General features: G+C 41.0%; 1 protein-coding gene across 2 annotated transcripts in view; it reads right to left on the bottom strand.

Moving 5' to 3' along the window:
- Positions 1-1,256: 1,256 nt before the first annotated feature.
- The window catches only part of GPR176 (G protein-coupled receptor 176), an 83,493-nt gene continuing 57,619 nt past the window's right edge, over positions 1,257-27,130 (bottom strand). For both annotated transcript variants that reach the window (XM_010989335.3, XM_064485748.1), the window contains 2 exons: positions 7,446-7,698; positions 1,257-4,592 (listed from right to left, as the gene is read on the bottom strand). In XM_010989335.3, the coding sequence (XP_010987637.1) occupies positions 3,470-4,592; positions 7,446-7,698 (1,376 nt within the window). In that variant the 3' untranslated portion in view covers positions 1,257-3,469. The remainder of the gene's footprint in view (positions 4,593-7,445; positions 7,699-27,130) is intronic.

Genomic DNA, 27,130 nt, shown 5'->3' with positions numbered 1-27,130 from the left:
CATCAGTATAGTAAATTATGCTCATTCATATTTGGGATCTGGCTTATAGATTTACAGCAAATATTTTTTCAACATCCTTTTTTTTTTTTCCCTGAACCTGAGAATTGTTTGGTTAAGAACTATTCTGGCCTACACAGTTCCTTTTTCTTCAGAGATTCTAGTATTTTGGCGTTGTATACTGACTCAAAGTATCATCCTTATGAATATTAATCATTGTTATGGTAACTGGCGAAAACATCAGTTTAGTATTGTTTTCTGAATAACATTGCAAAAAATGAAACCCTCAACCACTTCTTTTTTTTAACGTAGTATGTAGGCACTAACATTGACATAGTTTTACTCTGTGCCAGGCTTTGTGTTAAACAGATCATGCCACTGAATCTCACAACTGCCACATGAGGTATATTATTGTCTCACTTGGATTCCTCTGAAAATAGAGTTTGAGACAAGGGCTTTGTGCAGTTGGTTTTGGGGAGGTGATCCTTGAGGGCATGAATGAGGGCTAGAGAAAATCAGACAGGGAAGAGAGAAGAATGCATCAATAAGAGGATGCATTATTTGGACACCACGGTGGGCTACTGGGACTTGATCTACTGGACCTCCTGAGAAGTGGGAAGATGCCTCCTGCAATTGTCCAGCAGAAGGCCAGGAGGCTGGGGCATTGATCCACTGGTTCCCGTGTCCCACTGTTCAAGGGTTACCCCCAGGGCTAGGGAGCCTTCCCAGGGAAGAAAGCAGAGAAGCTAGGCCCTGATGGCTCTCAGGGAAGTGAGTGGTTGCAGCCAGCACTGGCCCACTGCAGACACGGCTAAAATCAGAGGTGAAATATGAGTTGGGGCAACAGAAGCTACTGACACAGTTATGATCTCCCCATTTTACAGAGAGGAAACCAAGGTACATGGAAATTACTTCACCTGCTTATTAAGGTCACAAGGTGGGTCAGTGGTAGAGCCAGGATTCAAACACGGGCCATCTGACCTCAGGGCCATGGCCCCAACCATGTGTTATGAGTGGTGGCAACAGCGGCACTCCACTCTTCTCAGTGTAGCGCCACCTACAGGTCTGAGCGGTCCATCCACCAATTCCATTTAGAATTCAGATTTGGGACATTTATTCAAACATTGCATTTTCTCTGGGAATTCATTTGTCAAGTTGCAACAACACAAGAAAATGTTACTGCAATGCTGCATCTGCATTTTGGGAGGGAAATACATACCTTTCATTTGAGATCATGTAGGAAGAGAGATGTTCAGATAGTTATACCACTTGAGAGGAGAAAAGAAACAAACAAAAAACCCCAGCTCATACAATGTTTTTTGAGTTCAGAAACTTCTCAATTTTTTATTAAAACATAATTCTTCAAAGAGGATAGAAATACACCTGACCATGACCTGTTAGAAGTCAACCATCTGCTTCGAACATACATAAGAAATATCTACCAAATTCTGGCTCACCAGAATTTATTAAGATGTGCACACACATTATCAGAAGGACACCAAAGTGGCTACATTTGACAGATTCTTCTAAAGTGGACACAATTTTCTGACAGCTGATGTTTCCCCTGGAGGAAAGCTGTAACAACTGTGAAGGTTTGGAAAGATGAGCTTGAACAGCCACAAGGTGAAGTATCAGGACGAGGAGCTACAGATGGCATGCACAAAGAACAGGGGCCCCGGAGAGAGGTGGTGGCAGTCCCCTGTTTCCAGTGTGAGCGCACACTGTTCCGAGAAGACAAGCACAGAGGAAGGTACTCCCTCCTCGGTGGAAGGGTCTTCGGGTTCATAGTCAGGAAGCACAAGACAGCACACTCAGAAGAGGACAGGAAAAGGTAACTCCCTACACATAGTCTGACCTTCCTCCGAGGGACAAGGGTCAGTGTGGTTAAAGGAGAAGATCAGTGAGGACCACCACCACCTCTGGGATGTGGAGTTTGCAGCTGAAAATGCCCACGTCCCTTTAAGCTGACTCAAGGCACCATACTGGCTCCCTCACATACCACTGACTAGAACAAAACACCCCGCAGAGAAGAACTTGATCCATTCTCATGTAGAGTTAAATGTTGTTTGTGGTTTGAATTCAGCCTGGTCAAACTCACCCCAAAGTGGACTTCAATCGCTTGTAAGAGCCCCCCTGGGACTGATAGGTTGAGGACACTGTCCTCCCTCTTCTATCCTGTCCAGCTCCTGCTACAGCTTCCCTGGGAAGAAGGAAGTGGAGAGCTCACCTGGGCTAGGCGTTGCCTTGGCATTTTACAACGACGAATTCCTTCTCCGTGTTGTGTCCCTCTTTTGTGCCCCAAATGAAGGCAGAACCACAGATGCACAGACTGAAAGTGAGACTGGCAATGCCCAGTTCTGGAGTCCTTTTGTTCTCTTTGGAGGGGAACCAACTTTTCTTATTTTGGAGGGCAGAATCACCTTTCCTATTCAAGTTTTTTTAGCTTGATGTTTCCAGAGGACCTGTTTACATTATAACTTTGCTTTTTTAAATGGCCTTTTAATTCCAGAAGTTTGCACAAGATAATCTTTTTCAGTATACTTTATTCCTACTGATTGCTGCATAGAACCTTTCACATGAGATCATGTGGGAAGAGAAAAGACTAGAATGTGGATATTTCTTAGACTTTCTCCTCCACCTCTAAGATTCTCTCTCATTTTTGGGGGGGAAAAACACAACTTAAGGGGGAAAGACATGGTAAAGAGCTTGCAGTGTTTTTCAACAACACTGCAAACATATCTTTCTGAGGCCTTAGTGATGTCAAGAGAATGTCAGGATAATCAAGGACAGAATATCTCCCTTATCCCTGGGCACATCCACTGCCATGTTTGTCAAAAGGGGTGCAATAGTCATTCATCTCTCACCTACATCCCAGCAAAGGAAATCAAGGGCATCAGGAGAAACTGTCAGTCACATGATTAGGCTTTCCAGAGAAACAGTGTCAAATGCCCTGGCCCTATCTTCCCTGGAGATACAGATAAATACAAAACATTTTAAATATTTGTCATTTTTAAAGCCAATCAAATAGGCCTTTTCTTTGTTACCACATGGCTCCATCATTATATTGAGCTTCCCTTAAAGGGCCCCTGCTCCCTTTGAGCCCAGGGATGCTCTTCTCTCCATGTATTCTCTGCAGGGCCTGGGAACTGACATAGCCCCAGACATGCACACAGAGTACCTACCCAAGACCTAGTCCCCACTACCCAGCTCTCGTCTCCACAGAGAGGCACATGGACTTTAATAAGGACATAGACCATGAGATAAATAAATAAATATATGTATATATATTTACGCCCTCAATAAAGAGGACATTTGATTGGATGTAGATTTCCCTCTCATTCAAAAGCATTCAGCCCATATAGGAGGCGTCAGCCCATACTGGGTTGCAATGAGATCATACAAATCACAGGGCCAAGGGATGTGAGGGCAGGAATGTGGATGCACTGTTACTTCCAGGGATTTACAAGCCTTGCTAGGAGTCCACCTTGGGGAAAATGCTCACTTTATTGTTTCTGCTCATCTTCCGCTCCACCCTGCCTACCTTGGGCATCTTTGTCTGGATCAGCTCTTCTGGGGTGTTGCCCAAGGGGGGAAGCAGCCTCTTCTTGCTGTTTCGGGTCTCTGAGAGCCACTGGGGAGGCAGCTCAAAAGGCCCAAAGCCAAACTGCAGGGAATACTTGGCAGGGAATGTCTCGGGTTCCATGGGGACTGCTGGTGCCACCTGGAATACAGAGTCCACTGTACCCGGGGGTGGGGCAGGGGATGCAAACTCTGGCCCCTGCTCTGCCTCCAGGCAGGGGCTGAGTAGCTCCTTAGCCTGGAGGTCAGCTGAGCCAGCGTACTTGGCTTCGCTCTCTTCCTCATCCTCCGTGGGCTTAAATATCTGCTGCTGCCCGATGTGGAACATCTCCAGGAGCTGGCTGCCTGAACGCATGCTGGGCTCCAGGCTGGCATCTGCCACCTCGCTCCCTGTGCTGACCACATTTCGGCGACTGTACCGATGGTGCAGTTGTACCAAGGTCCCCACCAAGCACTTGCGGACGGATCTGTTCACAGTAAGAAAGAGCACAGGGTTCGCCAGCAGAGAGACTTTGGGCAGCCAAATGGCCGTGAGCAACAAGAAGACGGAAGTATCTGAGACGTTGAGCACAGTCTGGTAGACAACCAGGGTGGCGTAGGGCACGCTACATAAGATGAAGACCATCACCATGGACAGAAGGGTGGCGTGCAGCTCAGCCTCCCTCGGGGAGGCGTAGGGGATGGAGATGGTGTTCTGTGGGGTCCGGAGGGCTGCTATGATGACCTTCTTTTTCTGGCTGGCACTTAGGGCCCGTCGGATCAGTATCAAGAAGAGGAACACCACCACCACGGGCACAATGACCGTGGTGATGTTATAGACCAGAACGTAGACCAGGTGGCCCAAGGAGTTGCTCCAGACTTCGGTGCAGGTGGACATGGCATAGATGTCGGCCACATTGGTCACCGCGAATACAGGGACGCTGGCCACCACTGCATGGGCCCAGATGTAGATCACTAGTTCTCGGGACTTGGCATCAGATATTTTTCTCTCCAGCGGATAGAGGACGGAGTAATACCTGCAAAATGCACAAGCAAAATTCATTTCACAGAAGAAGATTTTAAATTAGAGGAATCAATCTTAGTGGGAAACCACTGGGGGAATTAGTAAGCTAGACCTTAAGTTTTGAGGAGTTTGCTGTACTATTCATAGTTAGCTTTATAATTACTGCCACCAGAACTAAATCCCAAAGAGTACCCTCAGTATAAAGGTTATCTCCTTCTGTTGTAAAGACATCTATTTTTCAATTTAGGCATAAAGAGTAATTTGTAAGAAATTTTACATGGGCTGGAGGAGCTTTAGGGCAATTTTCAAAGCTGCTAAAAGAAAGAAATATGTCTGCTCCCCTGTCCAAAGTGGACTCATGCCACGGTGTATATGCATGGATATTGTGAGCATTTACAGCTGCCTGGGGCAGAAGAACCCTGTATGAGGGACGGACTCTGACAAAGTCCTTCCACAAAATCAATTCTACTGAAAAAATTATGCCTGCTCAAGAGCCATTCTTTCCATGATGATCACCTAGCACCCCTAAGAGCAATTAATAGGTCTAACATGGCTGCCCGAGGACTTTTTTCCTTCAAGCTTGACTTGATTATTCCATAACCACCTAATCAGAATTCCAAAAGCACCATGTTTCAAGATGACCAATGATTTGGGGAAACTGAGTAATTTGTTAGCCCCTAGAGCCATGCCTGTCATGAAAGGGCAGCCAATAGCCAGCAGAGATGTGGCAAGTTTCTTCACCCTTGCTCGGCCCACGTCTGTGCAGCCAGCTAATGCTAGAGTCGACCTTATAGCCTATTAACACGCATTCCCTCCTCAGGACAGGTGAGCATGCGTGCCTTCCTGTCACAAGGATTTCTGAGTATCACCTCTGTGCTACATATTGTACCAGGCACTGGGATACAAAGATGAAAGGAAACACAGGAACGTTTCTAACTAAATGGGAATAAAGGCATGTAGACAACAAATGATAAACAAGTAGGTGATGGCTCTTCTGGAGGTATGCATAAAGGAGGCAGGGGAAAGGGAGCACCTGGGACAATGTCAAGTCTGGAGTCTGGCAGGGGACAAGCTGGGGGAGAGACGATGCAAACACAGGATAACCGTGATGACCAGAGATGGATGGAGCATGGTAAAATGTGTTCTAGATCTCTTTCTGAGGGGGAGGAAAAGAGAAAGAAATGTGTAAGTTACGCATGCTCTCAATTTTTTTTCTCTGAATATAGATGAACTTTTCTAACCACCCCTCAATAAATCCAATGTGATGGCACCATACCCACACATGAATACATGCCAGGAGACCAATGTCTCTGATTCTCATTTGCTAAGTGACACGTAACAAACCCAGGTCTCTGGTCATTTCTGATCCCATGATATGTTGGCAAACAGACTGCAACACAAGCACACAGCCTCACGATGAATAATTCTGTTAGCATGTACATCTCTAGGAGATGATGCAGGAAGTGTAGGTGGCCTCCCAATTAACTTGCTGACTTGATGCCATGAAACAAACATCTGAGAAAGAAATGAGACAAGGGACTATTTTCCTTTTGTCTTGGTGCACACCGTACTTATGCTTTTGAGTAATTTGCATCTCTGAATAATGAAATAGGAATTTACCAACCTTCTTCTTCTACTGAAAGAACTTGTTTACCCCCTTTTAAAAATGATGGCAAAAATACAGTAGATTTTCTGCTGGAAAGAAAGTAAGGATTTCTTATGATTTGCATATTTTCTTGCCTAAAGCCAAAGGCTCAAATATAACCCACAGGGATGACTGCATTGCTTCCAGGTAGAATAGCAAACTGTTCAGAATAATGTGTTTCCACTCTTGTTGAATCCTATTCTTAAAAAAATTTCAGAACTCATAGCAGCATTATTCACAAAAGCCAAAAGGTAGAAACAACCCAAATGTCCCTCAATTAGTAAATGGTTAAGGAAAAATGTGGTATTTGAGTACAATGGAATATTATTCAACAATGAAAAGGAATGGAGTAGGTTGTTAAAAGAGTAGATAAGAATTCTCATCAGAAGGAAAATTTTTTAAAAATTGGTATGTATAGAAGATGATGGATGTTAACTAAATCTATAGTGAATCATTTCACGACAGTATATGTAAGAGAAGTCATTATGCCATATACTTTAAACAGTGCTGTATGTCAATTGTAACTCAATAAAATTTGGGGGAAAAAAAGTACTGATACCTGCTATAACACAGATAACTGCTTTAAAACATTATGCTGAGTAAAAGAAGCTAGACACAAAAGAACACATATTGTATGATTCCCTTTATATGAAATGAACAAATAAACCTAATTACCTCCCCCAACAAAAAAAATTTTAATTAAAAAAAAAAGAAAGCAGAGAAAACCACCACCACCACAATATAAAATCTTGGAAATAAATCCTCTAAAGGAATTCTGGTAATATCTGGCCAGGTCCAACTGGACTGTCTAATCATTTGTTAAATAACCACTGAATTGTTCTCTTGTTCTTCCAGAAATGTTTTCATCCTGCATCAAAAGGCCCTAATTGCAGAGTTATCAATCTGACAAGCAAACAACTGCAAATTCCAAGCAAACACCGCCGATTCCCACCAAGCTGAAACTGTGTCACAATCCAGCTCTGCCCTACCCTCTCATGATGTAAACCCGCCCCCTAATTCCACATCTTCTCTCAATGGTCCAACTGGCCATAGCTGCTGTCTTTTATGAGGCATTCTGTTTCAGCAACTCATTCTCCTTTTGTTGACCACAAGCAGATTAAAAGCCGCCTGTGGAACATTGACTATTCATCATTTGCTTCATGATGCTAATTTTTCTACACATAAAAAAAAAAAGTTGAGCCCCTGACTACCTGATCTTACCTGTCCAAGGCAATGGCAGGGAAGCTGAGGATAGTCACAGAGCAGAAGACTTTGTGCAAAAACTTGACGACCTTGCAGAAGAGCATGGTGTAGATCCACCAGCAACAGTGAGGACTGGTGCTGAGGATGATGTCGAACGGGACACAGACCAGGCTGGCACAAATCCCCGAGCAGGCCAGGTTTTTAATGAACCTGTTGGTGACAGATTTGAACACGGTTGTGCGGCAAGTTGACCATAACACCATGAAGTTTCCTGGCCAGATATGCAAAAAGAAAAATAAAAATGTTTTAATAAAAAGAAAGAAGACAAAAAAAGGAAAGAAAGAAAAGAAGGGTTAAAAAAATTGAAAGCCCACATTTGAGAGTTCATTTCAAAGAACTTAAAGACATAGTATACTGGCAATTTATGTGAAATTATTAAATCACTTTTGTACATATCAAAAAGTCTAGGAGGATTTTGAGTGGTGAGTTTTGTTATTTAATTTTAGGCGTAATAGTATTATGATGATGACTCCGTCTCACCTGAGTATAAACAATTTGCTAGGTATTACTTAACCTCTGCTAATCTATTCTAAATTTGCAAATGAGCTCCGCATTACCAAACTCTGCGATAGAAACAGGACGGAAGCCACATATGTGGCTTAAAATTTTCTAGTACCTACATTTTTCAAAAGTGAAAAGAAGCTGCTGACATTGTATGCCAGAAACTAATACAACATTGGAAATCAACTATACTTCAGTATTTTAAAAATGTTTTTTAAAAAGCAGGTGAAATTTGAATAGTGTATTTTATTTAACCCAATAGATCCCAAATATTAATTTCAACATGTAACACAAATTTGCACATAACAACAAAGCAAGATAATTACCCAGCTGATTATTTCATCTCATCAGCACTTTAGCTTCTTCCTAGCTTTATAAGGTACACTAAGGATAATTCAGTGTATATTTTAAATAACACAGTATTTGACCTCAAGATACTTTTTAATTTTAGGCATTATGTTCTAAATCACCTAATCCCCCTTAGAAAGGATTCAAGTTCTGGACCCATTCTTCCTCCCTCCACATTCCCATTATATTTTCTAATGCTGGATTCCATGACAATACTCAGCGCCAGGGCGGTGGGCACAGCAACACAGTTAGCACACACAAGCTGCCTACTCCTTATTCCTGGTGTCTATTTTACTACGGCTCTATTCCTTCTTCAATCTGTAATCATAGTTTTTAAATGCTTATAATTTCTTTCAGATTATTCTACTGTTTCTAGTTCTAGACATGTTAACTTTGCCATTTATTGGGTCTGCTGCTCTCTTTTTACGGTTTTACTCACATGGTTTTTAATGCTGGATTATGAGCTCATAGTACATGGGGTTGTTTTTCTGTGGCAGGCTATAGTCCCTGGTTGTGAAAGTGTTTCAAGTGGCTAACCAAGCACACATTAATAATTTGCTGTGCTTTCATGTGCAGATAAAAAAACAATATGGTTGAAAGACCATTCTGAGAAAAGTTAGTAAGTGTGGAGGGAAATTTTTATCCTGGGGAGAGGCAGGATATTTTAATGACCAAAAGCATAGACCTTGAAGCCTTACTCCTGGATTCAAGTCCTAGCTCTACCATTTACTTGCTGTGTGATCATGGGTGAATTAACTTCTCTGTGCCTCAGTTTCTTCATCTGTAAAGTGGATATGCTAACCATGCCTGTGTCCTTGGAGCATTGTGAGGATTAAATAAGCCAAGGCAAATAATATATGTACAGCACTTAGAAAAGCTTCTTGTGCCTAATAGGTGCTATGTAAGTGTATATGTCGCTGCTATTATTAGTTGCATGAAGTTCCAGAGGGTACAAGGAAAGGTCTAACAGAGGCAGGAAGAGTGAGAGTCTGGGCCAGAGTTAAAGAAACCTGGAGCCATATGTAGAGATGATAGAAAAAGACAGCACAGCAAAGGGACCTGGAAGCAATCAGGAGTGAGTGACCAGGTAGGACTGACTGGCCTCCAGGGTCCTAGTGGAACACTGGCATCTGCCAAGGAAGAAACTCTTAGGTTTACCCCATTGAGGTCCCTTGGGTGGTGCTGGCAAAATCACAGCAGACTGTCTCACGGGGTCACGATGGGTGCCTGGGACTATGGTGTTTGAGTAGCTGTAACAACTTGAGAGCTCTCTCCTCAGGCCTGTGGGACACACACATCTTGTCTCTCTCCTCACTGTCATCTGGATTCAGTGACTTCACTACAGCCTCATCTCCCAAGCAGGGAGGGCAGGGGCCGCTGCAACATCTGCTCCTTCCTAGAATCTCCTGACTCCACTCACATCACATGAGAGGAATCAGATCAAGGACGTGTCTTCTGCAGATGGAGTCCTGCTCCTGGAATCCATCAAGCCCATTATAAAACAATCCAAACACCCTATAGAAATCTTGCAGCAGCACACAAACATGATTCATCTTAATAAGGCACCGGAGTGAATTTAAAACCACAAAGGATCAAGAAAATTGAAAAAAGAATCAATGATCTTGACATGGTTCATTAAGAAAAATGAAAAATCTCAAAGTAATGATGACTTTCTAATAATGCTTTCAATTCAATTATCCAAACAGCTTGAAACCATCAAGAGATTGTATCGTTATAGGAAAAGTTTTTAAAATCCTATCTGGCCAACAATAATGTTACAAGTAATAAAATAATTATTACAACTATATTCTTTGTTTAAAAGACTTTTAAAAACATTCATAATTATCTTCCATCTTCCCAATAGGTAGCCACTAAGCACCCTTGTGCATTTAGACTCACAGTTTGAGCCATTAAGAATTTTAGTCAGAATTGAAACTTTGAAAACATTTTTTTCAAAATTGTTTGAGGGAAAAAAAAAAACTACAGTTGACCCTTGAACAAGGCAGAGGTTGATCTGCATACAACTTACAGTCAGCCCTCCGTGTCCACAAATCCTTCGTATCTGCGGATTCAACAAACCACGGGTTGTGAGGCACTACAGTACTGACTGTTAAAAAAAATCTGCATATAAGTGGACCTATGCAGTTCAAATCTGTGTTGTTCAAAGGTCAACTGTATTTAATTTCTTGCCACTATGGCTAGAAAGTAAAAGTGTCCCTGAATATCTGAGGGCAAGACTTCATTTTGTTTAGGTATGATTCAGACATAGTTTCATTATGACACTGATTTTTGGGAAGAGTTATTTTTTTGTTTTTTGGGAGGATTTAGGAGGCCCAGTTTTATTATCTGCATTTGCTAATAAGGTGCTTTGGTTTTGAGGGTTTTTTTAACTTTTTTTTAATTGAAGTATAGTCAGTTTACAATGTTGTGTCAATTTCTGGTGTACAGCATAATGCTTCAGTCATACCTGAATATACGTATATTTGTTTTCATATTCTTTTTCACTATAAGCTACTACAAGATATCGAATATAGTTCCCGGTGCTATACACTATAAATTTGTTTATCTATTTTATATGTACCAGTCAGTATCTGCAAATCTTGAACTCTCAATTTATCCTTCCAATCCCCTTCCCCCTGGTAACCATAAGTTTGTTTTCTATGTCTGAGTCTGTTTCTATTTTATAAATAAATTCTTTTTTTTTTTTAGATTCCACATATGAATGATATCCATATGGTATTTTTCTTTTTCTTTCTGGCTTACTTCACTCATAATGACATTCTCCAGGGCCATCCATGTTGCTGCAAATGGCATTATTTTATTTTTTATGGCTGAGTAATATTCCATTGTATGAATATACCACAACTTCTTTATTCAGTCATCTGTAGATGGACATTTAGACTGTTTCCATGTCTTGGCTGTTGTAAATAGTGTTGCTATGAATATTGGGGTGCAGGTGTCTTTTTGAATTAAGGTTGCCTCTGGATATATGCCCAGGAGTGGGATTGTTGGATCATATGGTAGGTCTATTTTTCATCTTTTGAGGAAAATGGATGTTTTCCAAAATGGATGCACCAAACTGCATTCCCATCAACAGTGTAGAAGGATTCCCTTTTCTCCACATGCTTTCTAGCATTTATCATTTGTGGACTTTTGAATAATGGCCATTCTGACTGGTGTGAGGTGATACCTCATTCTAGTTTTGAGGAAAGAGTTGTTTTTTTTTTAAATGCCAGAGGACAAAAAAAGTGTGAGATTGATTAACTAAACCCATTTTGAGAAGAGCAGAGGTATAAAAGTAACTAGGTGAATTTTAAAGCATTCAGCAGTTCCCTACTGCCACTAAGGAGAAAACAAATACAAACTTTTCAACACCATACAATACCCTTTAAGATATGACCCCTGGCTGCTCCCATACTTACTACCCAAAGTTGCAGCATCATGATAGAATGAAATAACCCTGGAAATCTGTAAAGGGCAAACCTGTGTTTTTCTCTGAACCCTTAAATCTTCTGCCCAAGCAAAACCCTCAAAGGGAACTCCCTTTCATAAGAAAGAGTGAGAAAGAGAAAGCAAAGGAGAAAGTGAGGGTAAGACAAGTTAGGGATAAAGAACTCCTCAGTGATTTGACACAACATTGTAAAATGATTATAAATCAATAAAAAATGTTAAAAAAAAAAAAAAAAGAAATAACGTGTATGTAAAGTGCAAGAATGTGAGAATCAAGAAATGGAAGAACCTCAAATGAAATCATCAACTGCCAAAAGATAATTTCAGAACCCTTTATTAACAAGGTGACATCACAGATACAAATAAACTTCATCCAAAACTGTCAAAAAAAAAAAAAAAAAAAAGAACTCCTCATTGTAGAGAAGACAAATGGTACCTGGAAGGTTAAAAAAAAAAGACACTGTTCTGTGAACCGGGGGACACCAATATTAAAAGTTGAGGTTCAAAGTTCACACTTCCAAAGGAAAGTTTAAATAGTTTAAAAAGCATTCTAACTTATTCTGATTTTTAAAAAAATCTTTTTCTCTTGAATCTATACGGGTAAATTTCCTGGCTACCCAGAGAGTCAGCACAGGCAAGGTGATAAGTAGCTTTTTCCCACTGGTATTATTATGAATTATGGCCGCAGCAAGAATGTGGGGGAAACCATCTTGTAGCCAGAGGGCTGTGCCTGCTGGTTTTCAGTACAATTTGCTCTTCCTCTGAGTCTAAAAGTTTGAGCCTCTCTCTCACTAATGAAGTGTCAATTTGCTGTAACTTGTGATTAAACTATCTAATATCTGCCCAACTCTGTTTAAGCTGATCATTATTACCATGAGAAAATTGTGACTTTAGTTACAGTTAATTTGATTCCAGAGGGTTTTCCAAAATGATACAGGAGGTTCACATTAAGCAGGAATTGGATTAGGAGGAAGAAGCAATGTATTAAGTTTATTAAAATTCATGGTGAATTTTAAATAACTGCTTTGAATGAAAAGCATCTTATGAAATATATATCCCCAATCTAACCTTGGATGGTTTCTCCTTAGAATATTTGTTCCCAATGAATAATTCAGATAAAATATTAACAGGATTCAGTTTTGTAATATATAAAAATATATAAAGAGACTCCAACAGTAGCCTCTGCTAGTCACTCCTATGAGGCTGCACAAAGGATTTTAGGTGAGTCTACAACAAAGGCACAGATGTTTTAGCAACAGTAGTATCCCCAAAGGTAAGGCAAACTACATAGCACAATCAAGACAAAAAGATCCTGGTGCCCACAGCCACCAGAGTTCTCTCGTGAAGTCACAAAGCCCCCAAAACTAGTTCAGTCCCTCACATATCTTAACACATGGATGTAAAAAGTAAGAAGAAAGACACACTGAGTCTTAATAACTGTCCCTCTTTCTTTGACTACTCCAACTTTTCCCATATAAATCAACTAGAACATTTCAAGAGTCTCAGTATCATTGGCCCCATCTAACTGTGACAGCTCTGAACCTTTAATAACCACAGGCTCGACCTCCTCCTCAGTAGGTGTATGGAGAAAGCTCCCCAGGAAAAGGAGGAAACAAGTCATCTAACTATGATTAAGTGTGCTCCCCTTGGATTTGCATCCTAACAATCCATCCTTGATTGAGTGGAGGTGTAGTAGTTCACTGCCCTAAATATCTACCAAACAGACAATCTTGCTAAGAGGTCCTTGTCTGTATTAAATCGCTCGTGTAGTCTCTGAAGTCAGGGTCCGTATCTTCTGCACCATTCATACTGCATTTAGCCTAGAGGGGTTATTTCTCCCATAAAATACTGTAAGATCATGAAGCCCGAAAAGAACCTTATCTGGAAATTCTGTTGACCCTCATGAGCAGCAACCGCAGTTTTATATGTAGGAATTGCTTCATAAGACCCCAAATAACTGAATAAGCTTGAAGTTTGAGATAGCTTGATCAAAATTACCAGAATTTTTTTTTTCTGTGTATTCAATATTGTAGGTACATCTACTGATGATAAGTGCCTTCGATCAACAAGCCAAATGTTTCCTGTCTCCCCATGGCCAGCACAGTGTCAGAGCAGCTTGAGAGAGACGGATGCATGACACATCGTGCTATTCTCTCATCAATCTAGTGGACAGACACACAACACTCATGCACTCCAGTCTCCTGTTCCATCTGTTCCAGTAACTACAATTATGCCGTCCCAAAGGGAAAATTATGTTGGAAATATTTCCAAAGAATGCAAGGCTAAGATAATTAGAGGACTAAGAAAGGAAAGTGAGCCCAATTCTACTTCAGTTCACTGGGACCCAGTGTGGCTGATGCAATGTGGAGGAGGAAGAATCTGGAAATGAGTCTCTTACCCCTCCTGATCTGGCACATTCTGACAATGACATGAATTCAAAGGTGAAAATTCCATTCCTGTTTCTTTATCTGTGTTTGGAAGGAGAATCAGGAGAAAGGGGAGAGGCTGGAAGGTGCGGAGCAAGAAATGGCATCCTAACAACTTCTAACAGATTTCAGGCCACTGCCTCACTACTGGGGAGGTTGCATTTGCTCCAGAGTGGACCACCCGTGTTTCCTTCCCCACTTTCTCCAGTTCCTGTGTGGAAGAGGCAGGCCAGCAGGAGAGGAGTGTCTGCAGAGTGAGGAGCTGGGACCAGGAGAGCTAGAGCAGCAGATGTAAAAGCGCTGAAGGTGGCCACACCCAGGCCAGGGCCAGAGACAAGTGGTCAAGGCAGGGGAGGCTCTGGAAGGAAGTGATGGATCTGAAAGTCAGGGCAAGGTAGAGAATAGAACACAAGTGGCACTGAAAAGATGAGTTACAGCACACAGCCCATCAGGGCCAAGCAACAACATAAGAAAATGGAAAAACAAAAAAGCTCAGATAAAATACCAGGAGCCAAGAGCTCTGTAGGAAGCGGGAAGTGAGGCAAAGTAAGCAAAATAACAGATCAGCACGTGGGCAACAAGGAAGGAGCTTGATAACTGAGACAGACTCAGTCTAGACTCTGAACTTGGATTTGATTCCTTGTGAGGCAAGAACTGAACCAACAAGATAGATTTAGAAGACTTGCAGGTGTAACATGATTTTGGAAATACCTGTAATGAAGGGCGTGTGGATGGGCAGAAACAACACTGTTCAGAAAGCAAATCATAACACTTCTCTTTCTCTCTTTTCCTCTTTTGTCTCCTTCATATAGCAGCGAAGGATGGAGAGAGAGGAGAAGAGGGCAAAAACTTGAGAGCAAAATCATAGAATAATTTCAATTCCATTTATCTCCCATGCCCAGCCCTATTTTGTGTGTGCATTTTCCAGTGACTATTTAAGGCAACCAAAACCTTCTGTGCTGAAATATTCATTAGTCACATTGCTAAAAACTGGACAAAAGGTTTCCTTTCTTGTATCATGTTCTAAGAATCCAGGATTCATGATTATGGTAACCACAGTGATACAGACAGAGGAATATTCTTCTAACATTTTAGCATTTCATGAATAATCCAGCTTCCAATTCCTGCATTTTTCCTCTAATATTAGTTGATTTGAATAACACTGAGTTATTTACCATGTAATTTTCCTGCTGGTTCAAAATACAATCAGCATGAAATGCTATTAGCTCGTTTAAAGCACTAAGATCAATGAGGATATGTGACCTCTTATTTTCCTATTATAAAACAAAAGGCAGAAGGAAGAATTTTTTATCTTGCTAGATATTGATTTTCTACTTTGTGGGTTTTTTAAAGTATTGGCTTTCACAGTGCAATCAATGTGAATAAAGTAAATAAGATAAAATACAAAATCTGTCACTTTTATTAAGCTCCAGTTTCCATTAGTCTTGCCCCTCACATTATTCTTATAAAGGTTTAAACATGAAAACACCATGACTGGAGGCAGAATACTGGCTAATAAATATGAGCCTACAAATTTTAATATTACCCCAAGTAAGGAAATAAAAGTGAGCCTATATGCAATGGTCAAGGAAACAATGACATGCTACAACATTTTAAATTGTCATTCCCCTAATTAGAGACTCTAATTCTTTAATAGGAATAAGAAGGTAATCTACAACATTAAATTCACTTTATATACTCCCATGAATGAAAAAAACCTGAAAGAGTCATCTATACCTCCTTGTTTCCACATAAGACTATGTAAGGCTTGTGCAGAGAAAAGATAATTTTGCGGACTGTTGAGACTTCTGGGAAAAACAATACTTTAAGGCCGCCTGTGGTAATCAGCTTCCATGATGGCCAGTGACCCCTGCCTCCCCATATTCATGTGCCTATATTGGCCTCTCCCACAATGAACAGGGCCAACTTGTGTAAACAATAGGACACAGCAAAAATGACAGGGAGACATCTGAAGCTAGGTCATAAAAGACACTGCCACTTCTGTCTTAATCTGTTCTGAATCATGCGCCTTGTGGAAAGCCTGGTGAGCAACGGGAGCAGTCCTACAGAGAGATCCACACGGTGAGGAATTGAGGCCTTGTGCCACTGGCCATGTGAGGGAAGCAGACCCTCCAGCCCCACTAAAGCCTTTGGGTGACTGCAGCTCTGGCTAACGTGCTGACTGCAACCTTTTGAGAGATTTAGGCAGAAATACCCAGCTAAGCTGCTCCTAAATTCCTGATCTACAGAAACTGTGAGATAATAAATATCTGTTATTTTAAGCTGCTGTGTGTTGACGCCTGCCACTCAGACACGCAGCACACACCCTCTCCTACCTCACTCATCTACAGAATGAGGATGATAACATTTACCTTGCAGAGCTGTTGTATTAAATAAGATAATGCATAAAAAATGCCAAACCCTGCCTCATCCATAGTTAAGTGTTAAATAGCAGTAATGCTATGTAACTATCATTATTTTTCAACTTTCTTTTGCTGACCTCATGTAAGTGTAAATAAGTGAGACATATCTAGAAGTCATAAGAGGGATTACAGAACTCACAGACATAGAAAACAAACTTACGATTACCAAGGGGAAAGGGGGTGGGGAGGGATAAATTGGGAGTTCAGGATTTGCAGACACTAATTACTATATATAAAATAGATAAATGATAAGTTTCTACTGTATAGCACAAGGAACTATATTCAATATCTTGTAGTAACCTATAATGAAAAAGAATATGAAAACAAATATATGTATGTTCATGTATGACTGAATCACTATGCTGTATACCAGAATTTGACACAACATTGTAAACTGACTATACTTCAATAAAAAAAAAAAATGAGAAAAAAATAGATTAAACAAGGTCTTACTGTATAGCACAGGACACCATCTTCCAAGTAACCAGTGTGAACACACCTTTCTCCATTCTATTTAATCACATATAAACATATACACAGTATTTACAGACATATATGGTGGTTTGTCATTATATCTTTTGTAAACATAGAATTTTATTGTATACATATATATGCCATACATAGTGGAAAAATTCCCCCTGTTGCATGATGTAAATATATCACAGTTTATTATTCATCCTTTGTCCTCCAAATGCACATCCACACTGTTTATGGGGTTTTTCCATTATAAATAATATTGCAATAAATATTGTATACATGTGCTTATTTTCTGGTGTTTTTAATTTCTGTGACATTGATTTCTCATTTCTAACAGTAGTGTGTCTAGAACCTTTTTCTCCAAAATTCCTGCCTGTAGCAGGTGCTATCATTTCTCGTTGTTTTTTTGCCAATCAATGGATAAAAGTTATGTGATGACCCAGGAGTAGTCCCTATGCCCAGTGCCCTATGCTTCATGGACGAGGCATCATTTGTAGGGCATATACTTTTCATGATGGGTTGCTGTAACATTTCTGGAAAGCAATTCAGGGAGTTTGGTGTTGAACACTGCTCTAGTCCATCATAAGCTCAGTAACAGATCTACTTGGGTCAGGAAGACCCTCCTACATCATGCTCTGTCTCCCAGATTGCATATACTGCCTCTGTGGGGGAAAGCACCAAGAGAGTATGCATGCCTTGCACCTGGGGTGCCTACTTCACAGCCCACCAGATGAGGACAGAGTGGCAGGAGAGGGGAAAAAAAAGAAACCTTATGCCAGAGGAAAGCTACAATTAACAACAAATAAGTCCCCGGGACTGTAGTACAACTCTGATCCAAGAGGCATCCCATCTGAGCAGGCCAGAGCAGAGCAGGAAGTGAGGGAACTGAGGGCACCGGCTAGAAGGAACAATGGGAAGCCACTTTTAGAAAAATTCATTTACTATTCAGCAAAGGACACGGAGAGGGAGTTCACTTCTGGAAAAGGGATGAGGGGACTCTAAAGCTGGAGTAAACACAGGACCCAAGGATACTTGAGAGCTAGAAAAACCTCAGGAAAGGGAGACCACATAGGAAGACGGATGTGGTTTTAGCAGGGAAGGTGGGAGAAAGGCTCAGAAGCTTCTGGGCTCTGAGAACCCTTACCTCTCCATGTGCTCCTCTCTCTAAACCCAACATGCTAGCCACTGGAAGGTTCTCCTCTCCTGCAGGGGACTCCGACAGGCTCTGCCTCTGCAGAGCAGGGTAGAGCAAGGCAGCACACCCACAGGGTGACCACTGCAGAGCTGGGGCAAAGCCACAACATCCACAGCATCTGTGCAGTATCTGTTTCTTTCTCGTTTCTGTAACCTTTCCAAGTGGCATTTACATGAAATCCATCCTGTTGATGGTTTTAAATTCATATGGCACACATCGGCTTCTATGATTAAAATCCATCATGCTCATTAAAGCTGCTTATTCAGCTCTTGCCTAGAGAAAACCGAAGTCAGTGGGGGCCTGAAAGCAGTTGCAAAGGTGCCAGCAGGGTCAGCCTCCAAGAAAGAACCCCAACCACTGACACAGTGCATCCTCAGGGAATGGCAAAAGTGCAAATTAAAATAAAAAGGAGAAAACATTTCCCACCACTGGTTGGCAAAAACAAAATAAAATTTGTAAGATCAAATATTAAAGGGTATAGGGATATAAACAACTTCATATGTTTCTCATGGGCAAGTAGATTGCTATAGTGAACAGAAAGTAACTTGGCAGTAGCTATTAAATGCATGGTCCTTGAGCAGTCCTACTTTTGTGAAACTATCCTACAAATAAAAGAATCACTATGTAAGGCTGTACATTCAGCTATGTTTGCTGAAGGACTATTGACTGTGACCCCCAAATTGAAAACAACCTGAATGCTCATTATCAGGATAAACTGTGGCATGTTTCTATAGACATATAGAGAAATATATGGAAAGATACATCCTGGGCTGTCAACAATGATTACCTCAAGTTAAGTGGACTTGCCAGGTGGCATAATAAATGTGAGTAACTTAATTTGTTTCTAAACTAAAGAAGTGAGAGGGAAAATCTGTTTTGTGTACACACACACCCCCCTCTCTATTTCCAGGCAGCCTGGTATTTCACTGAAAATGTGAGCTTTAGGGGTTAATTTTTCTATTTCCAAAAGTCTGTTGTTAAAATACAGATATTCCTGAAGTTGGTTTTTTTGGCCCTTAACACCTGGGGAGATGATGTGGTGATGGCTTCCTAGCAGTGGCAGCAGGCTGAGGGGAATTTCCTTACTTAGGACAGGTAGGCACCTAGGTGGGCAAAGACAGGGTCAAAGGTGCCCCTCAGCTCCTGGACCAACTGACATGGGTCTTGCTGACACTGATGTCTCACCTGGGAAGGAGAGCAAAAAGAGAGGAAGAGACACCGAGCGGAGGGTGGATGGGGCCAGTATTTCCCGCCTTTGCCTGAGGCCAGTGTGTTGGGATGCTGCCCGGGTCTCCTTCCTGGTGCCGTGGGGGTAGGCACCAGCACTGAGCTGACCCTCTGCCAGCTGGAAGGGCCGCTGGCAGGGACCTAGAGGGGGTTGAAGACTTAGCAACCACTGAGAGAGCAGCAGGGATCCAAGGTGCCAGACGTGGCTTCTTGCAATCAATTCAGGGAGCTGGACAAGTAATCATAAAAGTGTGATTTTCCTCAGCTCCAGTAAAATGAAAATGTCTGCCCTTGTTATAAAGAATCAGGAGAATCAATAGGGAGTTTGAGGAGACATTGGCCACAGGCAAACAAACTACTGTTTCCAGCGTGATGCCAACCGAGGGCGGAGGCTCTTCAGCCTGGATGAGTACATAGCAAAACTGCCCTCCCACCACATGGTCTGTGGGCCCACTGTCTAGGCTGGAATAACTGGAATGGAAGCAGACATAGGGTGCTGATGGTGGAAAGAATAACTGCACGTCAGAATTAAGTGGGTACCTACTAACTAAGGCTTTACAAGTATCATGTGTGTTTCATAAGGATCCGGCGAGATGGGTACTATTTAACCCCATTTTACAGATGAGGAAACTAAGGCATTGAGCAGTTAAGCGACTGCCCAAGATTATAGAAATAAGGAGTAGTAGAGCTGGAATCTGAAGTCTAGGATGAAGCCACTGCACCACACTGCCTCCGTAGGAAGAGACAACAGCTGACAATGCAATCCCTGATATTGAGAACAAGGACCAAGGATGTGTTCCTGGAAATTATCCCAAATCTGGTGGGATGGATCTATGAAAAAAACTTGGCTTGAGAAAGGAAGTGATGAGATCAGAAAGAATATCAAAGCTCCAGGTGAGATGTACGTGCAGGAAACAAGGCATTTACAAGCAGAACCAGTGCTCTAGGGTAGAATCTAGGAAAGCCCTGTTGCAGGTGTCTGCAGGGAAAAGTAACTCACCCTGGGATGGAAGGGTGAGCTTAGGTCACATCTAGAGGGACTTGAGAGTGTAAGTTGCTTGATAGACTCTGGTCAAAAATTAAAATGAGAAGGGGTGGGTATAGCTCAATGGTAGAGTGCCTGCTTAGCATGCACAACATTGTGGGTTCAATCCCCAGCACCTCCATTAAGAAACAAACAAATAAATAAATAAATAAACCTACCCAATCCCAAGGAAAATTAAAATACACAATTTTTTAAAAAAAATTAAAATGATAATAGCTACTTAGGCCAAATTTATATGATAGAATTTGTTTAGGCTACTTTCTCTGTTATAATATGCAGTCACTTACTGTTTCGACTTTATTAACACTGTCCCCACCTCCTGAAAACTTGGCGACATGGTTTTACAGCTCAGATGTGAAGACTTTAAACATCTCCCTCAAGGACAAAGTTGACCTATTCCTCGGTCCCCATCTCTTCTCTCTGAGCAGGGAACCATTCTGCTGCCTACCACATCCAGCAATTCTACTCCTAAGCATGTACCCAAGAGACAAGAAAACAAAGGTCCACACAAAAACTTGTACACAGTGTTCACAGCAGCACAATTCATAATAGCGAAAAAGTGGAAACAATCCAAGTGTTCATCAACTGAGGAAAAATGACAATGTGGTATTATCCATACAATGGAATATCATTTGGCCATAAAAAAGAATGAAGTTCCGATACATGCTACAACATGCATGAACTCAAAAACATATGCTAAGTGAAAAAGCCAGTCACCAAAGACCACATATTTTGTATATGCCCAGAATAGGTAGGTTCTTAATGACAGAAAGTAGATTAGTGGCTGCCTAGGGCTGGGGGGTAAGGAGGAAATGGGGAGTGATTGTTAATGGGTATGGGGTTTCTTTTGAGGTGATAAAAATGTTCTAAAACTGATTGTGGTGATGGTTGCACGACTCTGAATATGCTAAAAATCACTGAATTGTACACTCTAAAAAAGGTGAATTGTCTGGTAAGGCTGTTACTTAAAACGAAAAAAAAAAAAAGGGTGAGTCAGTGCCTGCCTGAAGGTGTGGAGCATAGAAATGAGGGAAGTTTCAGTGTGTATTTAGTTACATTTCCCTTAGAGGTTGCTTTGAGTGACTGTTTTGCAGGGAATGTGGTCTCCTGAATAAGTCAGAGGAGCAAGACAGCTGGCACAGAAACTGTGTCTGGCATCTCAGACACAGGCCTCGATTTCAAGCACCAAAGGAGTCTGACATCTGACATCGCTCCCTCACTGGGATGAGCCTCTTGCTCCCCAGGAAGCCACAGAACTGGGCAGCAATTAAACATGTGAAGTGTTTTGTTTGAAGATATTCTCTCTCTTTTCTCACTCATCCACTCATACACACTCATGAGGAAAACCCATTTTCTACTATTTCTCCCCAGATGATATAGTAAAACTACAGTCTCTGTCTCCTTTCATAGTTCTGCAAACAGCTTATTCATTTCATAAGAGCAAGCCTGCTGTAATCCATTAATAACAAATCACAGGCATAATTAGAATCCCAAGCCTAGCATAGCTAGTTCTCTTACTTAAAAAAAGAAGAGTCTAGTTATGAATATTTTCATAAAATAAAATGATTATTACTTAGAGTTCTAAATTCACTGATGGACAAAAAGCTACAAAATTAAGGTGAAAACAGAAACCTTAGATTCTGCAAAGATTTATTATGAGGAAGAAGTCAGTCAATTGTACTCCATTTTCAGAGACTTAAGGGAAAACAGGAAGAGACTGTATCAAAGATACTTTTTAAAAATAAAAAGAAATATTTTGTCTTAAGGATGATTAAGTCCTATAATAAGCTTCTAGGAAAAGTTATGAAATTTCCCTTCCAAAGGGTAGTGTCATTGTATCACTTATGATTAGATTTGGCTAAACTTGAAATAAAAGCTTAAGCAAAACAAAGATGTCTTTCTGTCTCATATAAAAACCCAGAGACTGTCCAGGGCTTCTTACAGGGGCTCTGCATCACAAAATCCTCAGCAGCTTTCCAGCTCACCAGTTCACCATCCCAAACAGGGGGCCTTCATCCTCATAGTCCAAGGTGGCAGCAAGAGCTCCGTGAAACAGTGTGTATTTCAGGCAGCAGGGTGGAAGCAGGCAGGAAGCTGGGGAAAGGGCAGCAGGTGTCATCTGTCTTTAAGGAAAGTTTCAGGAAGCTATCATGTGATGTTTTGCATTGGTGACAGGACCACACTGGTTGCCATGGAGCTTGTCTTTACTTTGGGCAGCCACGTGCCTGTCTAAAAGTCAGGGTTTCTACTGTTGGGGAAAGAGCGGGAAAGGCAGCCAGAGCACACTCCACAGCTCCGCCACTGTCTTCAACACTCATCTCTTTTACTTTGGGCAGTCACTGCAAAAGGCATTTCTTTTTATAAAATGTATAAAGAGACTGAGAGAGAGAAAGGGATTTTTCACCCTCTGTGTACTCAGAGACATTGAAGTAACTCCCTATTATCTACACTTTGGGGTAAATTTTTGCCTTTGTTCTGCTTTAGCTTTGAGAAAGGATACAATTATCCTTGCCCCAAGGCAGCCAGAATATTATCAAGTGAGTACAGGATAAACAATTAATAGATAAAACTATAAAAATAAATAAATAAGAAAGAAAAAAAAAGAATACACCAAAAAAAAAATCCTTACTGTCAAGTCCTTACACTTAGGCACATCTCAGGCAGTCCACGTGTGACATCAAAAAATCATTTAAATGGGCTACAGTGCTGAATCTGGTAGATTCCAGCTGAACTACTTGGGCAGAACCAGCTCTTGCAGAGAATGTTTTCATCTGCAGTAACTCAAGTAGGTCCAAGCTACTAATCTCTGGTACAGTGGAGAAAGTAGACTGTTCACGACCCCTGTAGGTTTTCAATGAATTTAATTTAGATGAGCTTAATTTAAATTAAGCTGTTTTCCATAATGTATAAAGTGTTTTCTTTACATATAATAATAAATATATAATTTATTAATTATAAATAAATGCATGTAATAATCTATTGTTTTATTTAACAAGTATGTTTTATTTATGAATAATTAATAACAATATGTAAGGATGTAATAAATACTTGATCCTAGAGACAAATATATTTCTTTTTAGAAAGTACACACTACTTTACACAAGGATACGTCATGATACCTAGATAGTCACTGTGGAATTATTTTTCTTAATAGAAGTATAGTCGGTTTACAATATTGTGCTAATTTCTGGGGTACAGCACAGTAATTCAGTTATACATATATATGTTCCTTTTCCTAACTTTTTCATTATAGGCTATTACAAGGTATTGAACATAGTTCCCTGTGCTATACAGTAGGACCTTGTTGTTTATCTATTTTATATAAAGTAGTTAGTATCTACAAATCCTGAACTCCCACTTTATCCCTCCACCTCCTACCACCCCAGTAACCATAAATTTGTTTTCTCTGTCTGTGAGTCTGTTTCTGTTTTGTAAATAAGTTCATCTGTGTCACTTTTTTAGATTCCACATATAAGTGATACCATATAGTATTTTTCTTTCTCTTTCTGGCTTACTTCACTTAGTATGACAATCTCCAGGTCCATTCATGTTGTTGCAAATGGCATTATTTCATTCTTTTTTATGGCTGAGTAGTATTCCATTGTATACATGTACCACAACTTTATCTTCTATTTTTAGTTTTTTATGGAACCTTCATACTGTGCTGTATACTGGCTGCACCAATTTACATTCCCACCAACAGTGTAGGAGGGTTCCCTTTTTTCCACATCCTCTCCAGCATTTATTATTTGCAGAAATTTTTAATGTGGAATTATTTTATATGACAAGATTATCATTTAGTTTCTTACTAAAGTTAATTAAAGCACATATCTGTGAAATCATCCTAACACACAGGCCAATTATGACCATGAAAACGTGTCTGCCATTCTTTGTTGGAAGGGTGATAATTGGAGCCATCAGCTCCCCACCAGATCACAATACCTCCATAACACAGTCTGACCTTTCCACATTATCCCTTCCACTGCTATGTGTAAGTTCACACTCTTAGTATCTGATTGAAATACAGTGTTCTTGATTCATCATATAATATAGGACCTTGGACCACTCTGTATGAGAAGGACCCTAGTCTCATAGTCACTCCCCAAGCCCCTTTGTTCAAGAGAGAAAAATTCAGATACTTTATGAGAAACTTTAGCCATGCTTTGAACACAGGGAGATGAAAAGAGGCAAGTTCCTGGGAATTTGGGGGAAGAAGGAGATAATTTCAGCTTAGGAGAAAGTAGAAAGGAGAAGCAATTTAAATGAAGAAGGCACCATTAGACGTGGAATCAGAGCTTCATGGTTGAAATGGGAAAGGAAATAAATGTGGCTGTCACACAGGCAAGCAGACTTCTGAGAGCATGTGTGAAATGGCCCATTTGAATCTGAAGAGGGCTGGTGCCCTGCAAGTGGGGGACAAAAATCAGGGCAAGATGGCCTCACTTGTATGTATTTATAAGATAATTTATAAACAAGAAAAAAGTTTACACTTCTAAATCACTATTTTTATTATCTAGTTTGGGCCACTGTTAGACTAACCTAGGGACTCAGTTTCATCCTGCATATTAACAGGCCTACTGACCAGCCACTCCTGTTCGCCAGACACACCACCACCACCATGGAAGTTGCCATCAACTGGAACAGAGCTCCAGATCAGCCCCAGTTACACTGATTCAAACAGCCACTCCCAGAGTCACATTTTGCAAGTTAGCCCATATCTGGAGTTTCAACACACTCACTGATTGACAGAGCAACAGCACTTCCTGCTTGTGCACAAGAGTATTATATAAGCGCAGTTCTGCCTAAGGTGGGAAAAAAGCCAAATTCCCAGCTAAGATGTCATCTGGATTTAAAATGCAATAAATCTCTTTCTAGAGTAGATACAATTTTTAAAAGACCAGACATCTGATGGCAGTAGGTGCAGTTAACAGAGGAGAAAAGTGCTGACTTCAACAAGAAATCACTTAAAGATCTGGGAATTTAGCCCAGTTTCAGAACATAAGGAAGCCAGTGCTATCGTCTCTTCTATGAGATTTTGACTCACTTCTCTCATTTAATTTTCCCTTCAACCCTCACAGAGGTGTGGAAACCTGTGAGCAAAAGCTATTAAACTATGAAGATATTATTCTGTCACTTTCCACTGAAGTCCTCTCTCTTTCCACTGCTGAAAGTAGAAAGAATAGCATCAGTAAAGTGTCAGGAGGACTGCTACTATTGCTGTTCTAAGTTTTATCAAACCTTAATGCCAGACAATCAATGGAATGATAATACATAATAAAGCCCTTCAGATATTATGCTGTACACCAGAAACTGACACATTGTAATTGACTATAAATCAATCAATCAATCCCTTCAAAGTCCCAAATATTTTTTTCTTGGCCCTTCCAACAAGAAGTAAAATCAGGCTTCCCCCAGTATCCTCTGGACATCACCCAAATTGTATAGAACAACATAAAAGTGGTCCTCTAATGTGAGGATTCATGAATACCACATGGGGTGCTTGTAAAAATGTAGTTTTCTGGTCCCCTCCCAGAACCTGCTGATTCATAGTCTATGGCTCTGGGTCTAGGGAAGCTGTATTCAATAAGCCCCCAGGTGATCTTGAAAAGGTAATTTCAGACCACACCTTGGGAAACACTGCTATAAAATGTGTATTTCACCTCAACCTACATGATACAGCTGTCAGCTCAGCTCTTCACCTACCCCAGTAGGTGAAGTATCCAGATCACAAATCACAATTAGACAGTGTTCATGGTTTTACCACAGACACAGGATCAGAGAAGGGGGGCAATGACCAGAGATCAACGAATCTTCTTTCAAACTTTTTCCAGTAAGCCAATGGGAGCCCCTCCATCCCAACCCATCCTTGACTGAAAAAGAAAAGAAAAGAAAAAGATTGGGTGGGAATTTGGAGCAAGAATCAATAGGATACATAGATTGTGGCCCAGGAAGTGCCCATCTTTTTCCTCGGTTTGCTGCCCTAAGGAGAACATAGACTAGCAAGTCCTCAATAGTACAAGGCTTTGAAGAATCGAACTTGGACAGCCCAGTAAAGACCTCAAACCACTTCAGGGCCCTCTCAACTTCTTCCCTTCCCAGATCCAACCATAAAAGATGCTGAGATAATTCTCAGACTCTCCTAGGGTGACCAACCATCCTGGTTTTCTCAGGACAGAGGATGTTTGCAGGATGCAGGACTTCAACTGCTGAAACTAGAAAAATCCAGGGCAAACTAAGATGAGGATCTGTCTTCAGTTACAAACAGGGGTCACAAATTGTCACCAGTCATGCTGACCTGCCGCTACTTGACACATAAAACCTCTCCAACTTCTCCTGGTTTGGAACTACTTTAAATATAATTCATTCTCCTCCCATAAGCTAATTATTGGGAACAGAATTGAATCTCTATACCATTTCAAAGTGGTCTTCATGGAGCTTTTTCCCTCTGCTCTTCCCCAGCTCTAACCATACCCCAAGGGCCAACTCCTCACAGCATGTGTATCACCAGTACCAGGGAGGCAACTCCAGGGGGACCTCAGACTGAGGGAGGC

Source organism: Camelus dromedarius, chromosome 5, assembly GCF_036321535.1.
Source record: "Camelus dromedarius isolate mCamDro1 chromosome 5, mCamDro1.pat, whole genome shotgun sequence".
Taxonomy (NCBI): domain Eukaryota; kingdom Metazoa; phylum Chordata; class Mammalia; order Artiodactyla; family Camelidae; genus Camelus; species Camelus dromedarius.
Note: the sequence above shows the minus strand (reverse complement) of the source record. Positions and strands in the feature narration are given on the sequence as shown.